The 12,726-nt window shown below is 46.2% G+C and overlaps 1 protein-coding gene across 3 annotated transcripts in view; it reads right to left on the bottom strand.

The window, feature by feature from the left end:
* Positions 1-12,600, bottom strand: part of LOC124037506 (neuroplastin-like) — a 58,203-nt gene extending 45,603 nt beyond the window's left edge. Inside the window, exon 1 of one of the 3 annotated variants that reach the window (XM_046352271.1) lies at positions 12,299-12,600. In XM_046352271.1, the coding sequence (XP_046208227.1) occupies positions 12,299-12,389 (91 nt within the window). In that variant the 5' untranslated portion in view covers positions 12,390-12,600. The remainder of the gene's footprint in view (positions 1-12,298) is intronic. The other 2 variants (XM_046352272.1, XM_046352273.1) reach the window with 2 other exon arrangements.
* Between the last annotated feature and the right edge of the window lie 126 nt (positions 12,601-12,726).

The raw sequence follows: 12,726 nt of genomic DNA, 5'->3' as shown, positions 1-12,726 counted from the left end.
CAGTACACACACAGTACACACACACACACAACGCACATACACACACCGTGTTGAGAGTCATTGTTAAAATAATTGCCACAACACATGAATTGCCACAACACAGTCTGGTTGAACAAGATGGAAAGCTTTGCTCACTAAGTGAAGTAAAACTACAGCAACGTTTTAACATCTAGTTTAACCAGGGTACCAACACAGGGTCTCCTCTGTCCTCGCCTCCTTCCTTCCCTAAGGCCTTTTCTTCCTGTGGTTTTGAGAAGGAGGTGAGAAGAAAGGAAAAAGATGATTGGAGATAGAGCCAGACAGACTCAAGTGACAGTCTGACTCAAATGTGTGGGAGGGGAGTGTGTGTGTACGTCAGCAAATGAAAAGAGAAAAGGACAGTCGAAGGCTGTTGATCAAGACCCCGGCATTAATCCTGAACATAAACTGCAGATGGCATAGAGAGAAAGAACAGGAGGAGTTCTACTTAATTCTGTGACATTTGACCTTTATAATTCATCTTAGTAATCACATCAGGAATAATGACAAAATGGCAAACATAATGAAAGAAGGAAAGGAAGAAAAATGGGAGGACAAGATGTACAGAGATGTACCCGTAACTAAGGAGGGATGATGAGGAGAACAGAGCAGAGCTGTACCTGTAACTAAGGAGGGATGATGAGGAGAACAGAGCAGAGCTGTACCTGTAACTAAGGAGGGATGATGAGGAGAACAGAGCAGAGCTGTACCTGTAACTAAGGAGGTATGATGAGGAGAACAGAGCAGAGCTGTACCTGTAACTAAGGAGGGATGATGAGGAGAACAGAACAGAGCTGTACCTGTAACTAAGGAGGGATGACGAGGAGAACAGAGGAGAGCTGTACCTGTAACTAAGGAGGGATGACTAGGAGAACAGAGCAGAGCTGTACCTGTAACTAAGGAGGGATGACGAGGAGAACAGAGCAAAGCTGTACCTGTAACTAAGGAGGGATGAGGAGAACAGAGCAGAGCTGTACCTGTAACTAAGGATGGATGATGAGGAGAACAGAGCAGAGCTGTACCTGTAACTAAGGAGGGATGAGGAGAACAGAGCAGAGCTGTACCTGTAACTAAGGATGGATGATGAGGAGAACAGAGCAGAGCTGTACCTGTAACTAAGGAGGGATGATGAGGAGAACAGAGCAGAGCTGTACCTGTAACTAAGGAGGGATGAGGAGAACAGAGCAGAGCTGTACCTGTAACTAAGGATGGATGATGAGGAGAACAGAGCAGAGCTGTACCTGTAACTAAGGATGGATGATGAGGAGAACAGAGCAGAGCTGTACCTGTAACTAAGGAGGTATGATGAGGAGAACAGAGCAGAGCTGTACCTGTAACTAAGGAGGGATGATGAGGAGAACAGAACAGAGCTGTACCTGTAACTAAGGAGGGATGACGAGGAGAACAGAGGAGAGCTGTACCTGTAACTAAGGAGGGATGACTAGGAGAACAGAGCAGAGCTGTACCTGTAACTAAGGAGGGATGACGAGGAGAACAGAGCAAAGCTGTACCTGTAACTAAGGAGGGATGATGAGGAGAACAGAGCAGAGCTGTACCTGTAACTAAGGAGGGATGACGAGAATAGAGCAGAGCTGTACCTGTAACTAAGGAGGGATGACGAGGAGAACAGAACAGAGCTGTACCTGTAACTAAGGAGGGATGATGAGGAGAACAGAGCAGAGCTGTACCTGTAACTAAGGAGAGATGATGAGGAGAACAGAGCAGAGCTGTACCTGTAACTAAGGAGAGATGACGAGGAGAACAGAGCAGAGCTGTACCTGTAACTAAGGAGGGATGATGAGGAGAACAGAGCAGAGCTGTACCTGTAACTAAGGAGGGATGACGAGGAGAACAGAGGAGAGCTGTACCTGTAACTAAGGAGGGATGACGAGGAGAACAGAGGAGAGCTGTACCTGTAACTAAGGAGGGATGACTAGGAGAACAGAGCAGAGCTGTACCTGTAACTAAGGAGGGATGATGAGGAGAACAGAGCAGAGCTGTACCTGTAACTAAGGAGGGATGACGAGGAGAACAGAGCAGAGCTGTACCTGTAACTAAGGAGGGATGATGAGGAGAACAGAGCAGAGCTGTACCTGTAACTAAGGAGGGATGATGAGGAGAACAGGGCAGAGCTGTACCTGTAACTAAAGAGGGATGATGAGGAGAACAGAGCAGAGCTGTACCTGTAACTAAGGAGGGATGATGAGGAGAACAGAGCAGAGCTGTACCTGTAACTAAGGAGGGATGATGAGGAGAACAGGGCAGAGCTGTACCTGTAACTAAGGAGGGATGATGAGGAGAACAGAGCAGAGCTGTACCTGTAACTAAGGAGGTATGATGAGGAGAACAGAGCAGAGCTGCACCTGTAACTAAGGAGGGATGATGAGGAGAACAGAACAGAGCTGTACCTGTAACTAAGGAGGGATGACGAGGAGAACAGAGGAGAGCTGTACCTGTAACTAAGGAGGGATGACTAGGAGAACAGAGCAGAGCTGTACCTGTAACTAAGGAGGGATGACGAGGAGAACAGAGCAAAGCTGTACCTGTAACTAAGGAGGGATGAGGAGAACAGAGCAGAGCTGTACCTGTAACTAAGGATGGATGATGAGGAGAACAGAGCAGAGCTGTACCTGTAACTAAGGAGGGATGAGGAGAACAGAGCAGAGCTGTACCTGTAACTAAGGATGGATGATGAGGAGAACAGAGCAGAGCTGTACCTGTAACTAAGGAGGGATGATGAGGAGAACAGAGCAGAGCTGTACCTGTAACTAAGGAGGGATGAGGAGAACAGAGCAGAGCTGTACCTGTAACTAAGGATGGATGATGAGGAGAACAGAGCAGAGCTGTACCTGTAACTAAGGATGGATGATGAGGAGAACAGAGCAGAGCTGTACCTGTAACTAAGGAGGTATGATGAGGAGAACAGAGCAGAGCTGTACCTGTAACTAAGGAGGGATGATGAGGAGAACAGAACAGAGCTGTACCTGTAACTAAGGAGGGATGACGAGGAGAACAGAGGAGAGCTGTACCTGTAACTAAGGAGGGATGACTAGGAGAACAGAGCAGAGCTGTACCTGTAACTAAGGAGGGATGACGAGGAGAACAGAGCAAAGCTGTACCTGTAACTAAGGAGGGATGATGAGGAGAACAGAGCAGAGCTGTACCTGTAACTAAGGAGGGATGACGAGAACAGAGCAGAGCTGTACCTGTAACTAAGGAGGGATGACGAGGAGAACAGAACAGAGCTGTACCTGTAACTAAGGAGGGATGATGAGGAGAACAGAGCAGAGCTGTACCTGTAACTAAGGAGAGATGACGAGGAGAACAGAGCAGAGCCGTACCTGTAACTAAGGAGAGATGACGAGGAGAACAGAGCAGAGCTGTACCTGTAACTAAGGAGGGATGATGAGGAGAACAGAGCAGAGCTGTACCTGTAACTAAGGAGGGATGACGAGGAGAACAGAGGAGAGCTGTACCTGTAACTAAGGAGGGATGACGAGGAGAACAGAGAGCTGTACCTGTAACTAAGGAGGGATGACTAGGAGAACAGAGCAGAGCTGTACCTGTAACTAAGGAGGGATGATGAGGAGAACAGAGCAGAGCTGTACCTGTAACTAAGGAGGGATGACGAGGAGAACAGAGCAGAGCTGTACCTGTAACTAAGGAAGGATGATGAGGAGAACAGAGCAGAGCTGTACCTGTAACTAAGGAGGGATGATGAGGAGAACAGGGCAGAGCTGTACCTGTAACTAAAGAGGGATGATGAGGAGAACAGAGCAGAGCTGTACCTGTAACTAAGGAGGGATGATGAGGAGAACAGAGCAGAGCTGTACCTGTAACTAAGGAGGGATGATGAGGAGAACAGGGCAGAGCTGTACCTGTAACTAAAGAGGGATGATGAGGAGAACAGAGCAGAGCTGTACCTGTAACTAAGGAGGGATGATGAGGAGAACAGAGCAGAGCTGTACCTGTAACTAAGGAGAGATGACGAGGAGAACAGAACAGAGCTGTACCTGTAACTAAGGAGGGATGACGAGGAGAACAGAGCAGAGCTGTACCTGTAACTAAGGAGGGATGATGAGGAGAACAGGGCAGAGCTGTACCTGTAACTAAAGAGGGATGATGAGGAGAACAGAGCAGAGCTGTACCTGTAACTAAGGAGGGATGACGAGGAGAACAGAGCAGAGCTGTACCTGTAACTAAGGAGGGATGACTAGGAGAACAGAGCAGAGCTGTACCTGTCACTAAGGAGGGATGATGAGGAGAACAGAGCAGAGCTGTACCTGTAACTAAGGAGGGATGATGAGGAGAACAGAGCAGAGCTGTACCTGTAACTAAAGAGGGATGATGAGGAGAACAGAGCAGAGCTGTACCTGTAACTAAGGAGGGATGATGAGGAGAACAGAGCAGAGCTGTACCTGTAACTAAGGAGGGATGATGAGGAGAACAGAGGGCAGAGCTGTACCTGTAACTAAGAGGGATGATGAGGAGAACAGAGCAGAGCTGTACCTGTAACTAAGGAGGGATGACTAAGGAGGGATGATGAGGAGAACAGAGCAGAGCTGTACCTGTAACTAAGGAGGGATGATGAGGAGAACAGAGCAGAGCTGTACCTGTAACTAAGGAGGGATGACTAGGAGAACAGAGCAGAGCTGTACCTGTCACTAAGGAGGGATGATGAGGAGAACAGAGCAGAGCTGTACCTGTAACTAAGGAGGGATGATGAGGAGAACAGAGCAGAGCTGCTGTGAGGAGAACAGAGCAGACTGTACCTGTAACTAAGGAGGGATGATGAGGAGAACAGAGCAGAGCTGTACCTGTAACTAAGGAGGATGATGAGGAGAACAGAGCAGAGCTGGATGATGAGGAGAACAGAGCAGAGCTGTACCTGTAACTAAGGAGGGATGAGGAGAACAGAGCAGAGCTGTACCTGTAACTAAGGAGGGATGAGGAGAACAGAGGAGAGCTGTACCTGTAACTAAGGATGGATGATGAGGAGAACAGAGCAGAGCTGTACCTGTAACTAAGGAGAGATGACGAGGAGAACAGAACAGAGCTGTACCTGTAACTAAGGAGGGATGATGAGGAGAACAGAGCAGAGCTGTACCTGTAACTAAGGAGGGATGATGAGGAGAACAGAACAGAGCTGTACCTGTAACTAAGGAGGGATGAGGAGAACAGAACAGAGCTGTACCTGTAACTAAGGATGGATGACGAGGAGAACAGAGCAGAGCTGTACCTGTAACTAAGGAGAGATGACCTGTAACTAAGGAGAACAGAACAGAGCTGTACCTGTAACTAAGGAGGGATGAGGAGAACAGAGCAGAGCTGTACCTGTAACTAAGGAGGGATGACGAGGAGAACAGAGCAGAGCTGTACCTGTAACTAAGGAGGGATGATGAGGAGAACAGAGCAGAGCTGTACCTGTAACTAAGGAGGGATGACGAGAACAGAGCAGAGCTGTACCTGTAACTAAGGAGGGATGATGAGGAGGAAAGAAACAGAGTTGTACCTGTAACTAAGGAGGGATGATGAGGAGAACAGGGCAGAGCTGTACCTGTAACTAAGGAGGGGGATGACAAGAACAGAGCAGAGCTGGATAAGGAGGGATGATGAGGAGAACAGAGCAGAGCTGTACCTGTAACTAAGGAGGATGATGAGGAGAACAGAGCAGAGCTGAGAACAGGAGAACAGAGCAGCTGTACCTGTAACTAAGGAGAGATGATGAGGAGAACAGAGCAGAGCTGTACCTGTAACTAAGGAGAGATGATGAGGAGAACAGGGCAGAGCTGTACCTGTAACTAAGGAGGGATGATGAGGAGAACAGGGCAGAGCTGTACCTGTAACTAAGGAGGGATGACAAGAACAGAGCAGAGCTGTACCTGTAACTAAGGAGGGATGATGAGGAGAACAGAACAGAGCTGTACCTGTAACTAAGGAGGGATGACAAGAACAGAGCAGAGCTGTACCTGTAACTAAGGAGGGATGATGAGGAGAACAGAGCAGAGCTGTACCTGTAACTAAGGAGAGATGACGAGGAGAACAGAGCAGAGCTGTACCTGTAACTAAGGAGGGATGACAAGAACAGAGCAGAGCTGTACCTGTAACTAAGGAGGGATGATGAGGAGAACAGAGCAGAGCTGTACCTGTAACTAAGGAGGGATGATGAGGAGAACAGAGCAGAGCTGTACCTGTAACTAAGGAGGGATGACAAGAACAGAGCAGAGCTGTACCTGTAACTAAGGAGGGATGATGAGGAGAACAGAACAGAGCTGTACCTGTAACTAAGGAGGGATGATGAGGAGAACAGAGCAGAGCTGTACCTGTAACTAAGGAGGGATGACAAGAACAGAGCAGAGCTGTACCTGTAACTAAGGAGGGATGATGAGGAGAACAGAACAGAGAAGTACCTGTAACTAAGGAGGGATGACGAGGAGAACAGAGCAGAGCTGTACCTGTAACTAAGGAGGGATGACGAGGAGAACAGAGCAGAGCTGTACCTGTAACTAAGGAGGGATGACGAGGAGAACAGAGCAGAGCTGTACCTGTAACTAAGGAGGGATGATGAGGAGAACAGAACAGAGAAGTACCTGTAACTAAGGAGGGATGACGAGGAGAACAGAACAGAGCTGTACCTGTAACTAAGGAGGGATGATGAGGAGAACAGAGCAGAGCTGTACCTGTAACTAAGGAGGGATGATGAGGAGAACAGAACAGAGAAGTACCTGTAACTAAGGAGGGATGACGAGGAGAACAGAGCAGAGCTGTACCTGTAACTAAGGAGGGATGACGAGGAGAACAGAACAGAGCTGTACCTGTAACTAAGGAGGGATGACAAGGAGAACAGAGCAGAGCTGTACCTGTAACTAAGGAGGGATGATGAGGAGAACAGAGCAGAGCTGTACCTGTAACTAAGGAGGGATGATGAGGAGAACAGAGCAGAGAAGTACCTGTAACTAAGGAGGGATGACGAGGAGAACAGAACAGAGCTGTACCTGTAACTAAGGAGGGATGACGAGGAGAACAGAGCAGAGCTGTACCTGTAACTAAGGAGGGATGACGAGGAGAACAGAGCAGAGCTGTACCTGTAACTAAGGAGGGATGATGAGGAGAACAGAGCAGAGCTGTACCTGTAACTAAGGAGGGATGAGGAGAACAGAGCAGAGCTGTACCTGTAACTAAGGAGCACACTGCTGGCGCGTTGGGCCTGGTTCTAGACAGACTGGTATGTTTGGTCTGCCTCTAGACAGACAGGTGTGTTTAGCCTGCCTCTAGACAGACAGGTATGTTTGGCCTGCCTCTAGACAGACAGGTATGTTTGGTCTGCCTCTAGACAGACAGGTATGTTTGGTCTGCCTCTAGACAGACAGGTGAGTTTAGCCTGCCTCTAGACAGACAGGTGAGTTTAGCCTGCCTCTAGACAGACAGGTATGTTTGGCCTGCCTCTAGACAGACAGGTGTGTTTAGCCTGCCTCTAGACAGACAGGTATGTTTGGCCTGCCTCTAGACAGACAGGTATGTTTGGCCAGCCTCGAGACAGACAGGTGTGTTTAGCCTGCCTCTAGACAGACAGGTGTGATTAGCCTGCCTCTAGACAGACAGGTGTGATTAGCCTGCCTCTAGACAGACAGGTGTGTTTAGCCTTCCTCTAGACAGACAGGTGTGTTTGGCCTGCCTCTAGACAGACAGGTGTGTTTAGCCTGCCTCTAGACAGACAGGTGTGTTTGGCCTGCCTCTAGACAGACAGGTGTGTTTGGCCTGCCTCTAGACAGACAGGTGTGTTTGGCCTGCCTCTAGACAGACAGGTGTGTTTGGCCTGCCTCTAGACAGACAGGTGTGTTTAGCCTGCCTCTAGACAGACAGGTGTGTTTAGCCTGCCTCTAGACAGACAGGTGTAAGGACAGCAGGTAGGCTAGCACACTGATACTTTAAAAATATATATATTTTATGTAACCTTTATTTAAACTAGGCAAGTCAGTTAAGAACAAATTTGTATTTACAATGGCGGCCTACACCGGCCAAGCCCGGACAACACTGGGCCAATTGTGCACCGCCCTATGGTTCCTCCCAATCACGGCCGGTTGTGATACAGCCTGGAATGGAACCAGGGTCTGTAGTGACGCCTCTAGCAGGGAGATGCAGCACCTCAGACCACTGCACAACTCCGGGGGCATTCAGGGAAAGGTATGGCTTCAACAGTAACTGATACACAGTAACAGGATCTTGCCTTGTGAGAACAACACGTCTCTGTGTCACATACAAATAAAGTTCCATTGAATCTGAACAATGGGATTATGAGCCAGCTTGCTGAATCATTCAATAATTAGCAGGTATGATAAAATAGGTCCACTGTGGAAGCTTCCACATCACTAGGTTCCAGTAGGCTGTAGTGGTCCACTCTAAATGTATGAACGGAACAGAATAGAAGCTTCCATCCCACTAGGCTGTAGTGTTCCATTCTAAATGTATCAACGGAACAGAATAGAGGCTTCCATCCCACTAGGCTGTAGTGTTCCATTCTAAATGTATCAACGGAACAGAATAGAAGCTTCCATCCCACTAGGCTGTAGTGTTCCATTCTAAATGTATCAACGGAACAGAATAGAAGCTTCCATCCCACTAGGCTGTAGTGTTCCATTCTAAATGTATCAACGGAACAGAATAGAGGCTTCCATCCCACTAGGCTGTAGTGTTCCATTCTAAATGTATCAACGGAACAGAATAGAAGCTTCCATCCCACTAGGCTGTAGTGTTCCATTCTAAATGTATCAACGGAACAGAATAGAAGCTTCCATCCCACTAGGCTGTAGTGTTCCATTCTAAATGTATCAACGGAACAGAATAGAAGCTTCCATCCCACTAGGCTGTAGTGTTCCATTCTAATGTATCAACAGAACAGAATAGAAGCTTCCATCCCACTAGGCTGTAGTGTTCCATTCTAAACCTTTTATCTAAAGACGTAGGACAGGTGTAATACATCTCAACTCAGCTCTATAGGGACTGGATTTACCTGCAGTGGGTGGGCTATTTCAGAGTAAAGTACGACTCCATTGAGAATGAAATCAATTCCATTCCACAGTGCCTTGTTGTGCGTCTCTCTCTCTGTGAAGAGTTAACCAATCCACTCTTCTCTTCAAGGATAGGCGACGACATTAATAAAGCCATAGTGGGGGGGGGGCACCTGTCCCAGTGCTGTCCTGCTGCATCTCAAGTCTATAAATAGACACATGCAGCAAAATGGTCTGGTGGAGCTACTCTGACTGGAAAAAGTCAAGGGGTCTGAATACTTGCCGAATGCACGGTAGTTTCAGCAAAGGGGAAGAGGTGAAGCGAGAGGTCTCACTCTCGCCAAAATCTGTCCAGTGTAAAACCAGTACGTTTCTATGGGAATAATAAGCAGACCTAAGCTTTTCACCTGCCTTCCTGCCTTTGGAATGCAGAGTTTTAGGGTGAAGAGATGAATATCTCATCATTATATACAGATCTCTGGTTTGAGCCTCTAGTGAATGGTAAAGGAAGGTTGTTGGGCGCACAGTGCACTGTTAGGATGCTGGATTACCCTAAAGTAAATTGATGTTTCGCCAAAATTATATAAATCATTCCTGCCAACAACAAAAAAAATATTCTACATACTTCACGAGGGAGTCATGACTTAATGAGGATCATTAGCTTCTTTAACAAACAAACAAACAAAACAATTGCTGTGGATTGTTTAAAATCAAAGTGTGTTTGGGAAGCCAGCCATTTGGGCAGTGAACGTGGGAACACGTCTAGCAGATTGAGTTGCGGCTGTCGGAGAAAAGCGTCAAAAATAAGTGTGAAGATAAATGTGTTTTAAGAATATTTTAAAATGTTGCATCAAGAACTAAAGGCAGACCAAACGCACCTATCAAGAATGGGGGGGGGGGTGTCTCCTGAATGTATAAATATGTAGGAAAGTGTCCATTTTGTCAACATCTTTTTTCCGTTTAACTCATAACTCCCCACTTACACCACTTGTTTTTTCATCGCCTCACACAAGCCAACAAAGTCTGTTTTTTTTGTTCGTTGTAAAACTCTAATAATTCCTCAGTATTTATTTATCTTTCCAACAGTCCCAGCCTCAAAAAATCACTAAGCCTCAGTGTGAAAGAGCAAAATATCATGATCCCATATACCAAGTGGAAACATCTTTCTGTCCCGAGCTCACTGGCGCAGGAAACTTTTAGGGCCTGGAATGGGCTAGTTGCTACAATGTTGCAAGTTTTAGCGACAGTTTCCAGGCAGACCCTGTGATGATTTAATACAATGTTGAACTTCACTAGCAATAGCTCAAGTCAAGACAGATTTTTTTAAAGGGAGGCAGACAGATGGAGAAAAGAGATTAATTTGATTGAAATAACTGTTTTCTACTGTTTTTATTTCTCAGTTTTAGGCTAATATGGTATCTTACTTAGTTGATGATGGAAATTATAGGTCTCCTGCTTCATTGGCCTGTAGGCTATCTCTGAGTTCTATGGAATTATAGGTCTCCTGCCTCATTGGCCTGTAGGCTATCTCTGAGTTCTATGGAATTATAGGTCTCCTGCCTCATTGGCCTATAGGCTATCTCTGAGTTCTATGGAATTATAGGTCTCCTGCCTCATTGGCCTGTAGGCTATCTCTGAGTTCTATGGAATTATAGGTCTCCTGCCTCATTGGCCTGTAGGCTATCTCTGAGTTCTATGGAATTATAGGTCTCCTGCCTCATTGGCCTATAGGCTATCTCTGAGTTCTATGGAATTATAGGTCTCCTGCCTCATTGGCCTGTAGGCTATCTCTGAGTTCTATGGAATTATAGGTCTCCTGCCTCATTGGCCTGTAGGCTATCTCTGAGTTCTATGGAATTATAGGTCTCCTGCCTCATTGGCCTATAGGCTATCTCTGAGTTCTATGCTCTAGTGTCTTTAGCCGCCAATGGATCACAGAGTATCAATCTGTCTGTATGACAGAGGCTACTACTCTCACCGTAGTTCATTTTAAATTGTAACATTTTTATAATTTTACTTCAGATTCTAAGTATTAACCACACGACAATGATTTTGAGAAACCAAAAACGTAATTATTGAAATGGAACTGTTCCACGAAGATGTACATATAAAAATAATCTTAACTGGCACACGGATAGGTAGAAATGGTAGGATAAACTGTAAGCTTCCCTAAACAAACAACAAAAGGTGAACGCGCAAGTGTGTGCACATATAGGAGTTCCAGTGAAACAACAGGGCCCGTCTACGGGGCCATCCAACTGATCTGTTCTGGCGCCGAGTCTGGCCTCTACTCAAACACCTGGCTCAAACAGAGGGATGATATGTTAGCTAGCTGGCTAACCCCCCATGATGGGTATAGGGAACAGTATCATGTAGTAGACCAAACCTATCCATGTTACATTGAACTGGATGAATGGAATGTGAATAGCAGTCATCCAATATGCTGTAATAGAAACAAGGCCATGCTCATTAAAAAATGATTGTCCTCCCTCATCTTAAACAGCACCAACAGCCACTAGTGATGTACCATGACCTGACCAGTCGCAGGTGAATGTACTATTAATGTAGCCTACTTGTTATTTGAAATGACAAGGAGGAAGAACGTTTTGGGCTGGTAGGACATAGACTATGGACGGTCGATGATATCACAGCTTACTTTACTGTGCATGGTGATTTCTGAATCCTGCCCCTCTCCTTTAACCTTCTGTACGTATTTGTCCTTGTTATAAACCAACCAACGGCCCCTCCGATCACGTTCAAGTCCCCTTCACATTCTAATGACGATTTAACGGTCATAAAGATTTAACGTACAAACTACAAAATGTATTTTGTGGACACAGATTAACTAGTCTAAATGTTTATCTGGATGTTTAATTTTAAAGTAGTAGTGTTTATATTAACAACGGAAACCATCAAAGATATGGTTTATTGACCGTTTATAACAAATGGCTCGCATGGGAGATATTATTCCGTTCTAATTTCATTACATTTAAAGCCTTTATTCTGTCATTCTATTCACTGCATTGACTGGGTATGAACATAAATAATTAAATAAAAGATATGAGGGGGTTTCTACTATGCACTGAAAATCATGTGGATAATATAAGTCAATATTCACTGCAATGATTTGACGCACAAAATTACAATCCTGAGCAACGATATGATTTTAAAGCTTAATCATTGTGTCTCCAGTCAAAAACCCGCATGAAGCCATGATGTCCCGGTATTTCTATCAATCCGCAGGCAGGCAGGCGTGCACTTCACATTCTTACCGTTCTGTGAGGAGACCAAATGAAGCATCAGCACTCCAATGAACGCCACCGAGACCGACATAATTTCTGCTCTTCTTTTTCCAGCTAGCATCGACTCGGGTGGACGATTGTAGATGCCGGTAGCGGGGAAATTGGGTGTGGTGGGGTGGTCTGAATGATTGTGTGAGTGGACCGGGTTACCGGGTAGATACGGAGCTGATGGAAGAGCGGCCCCGTCTAATTCTCCAATCAGGTCACGCAAAAACAGCGGCGCGCTCGCTCACCAGAAGGGTGCTGACGCCACCTGTGCAGTGCCTGGTGCGCAGTGATAAATGGTCAGTGTCTAACCTTAACCCCTGCTCTTACCCTAGCCTTAACAATAACCCTTACCATTTTACATTTCACCTGCAATAGGGGGGTAGAGAGATCCCAGGTGGAACAATTTAATC

Source organism: Oncorhynchus gorbuscha, linkage group LG06, assembly GCF_021184085.1.
Source record: "Oncorhynchus gorbuscha isolate QuinsamMale2020 ecotype Even-year linkage group LG06, OgorEven_v1.0, whole genome shotgun sequence".
In the NCBI taxonomy this organism is placed as follows: Eukaryota; Metazoa; Chordata; class Actinopteri; order Salmoniformes; family Salmonidae; genus Oncorhynchus; species Oncorhynchus gorbuscha.
Note: the sequence above shows the minus strand (reverse complement) of the source record. Positions and strands in the feature narration are given on the sequence as shown.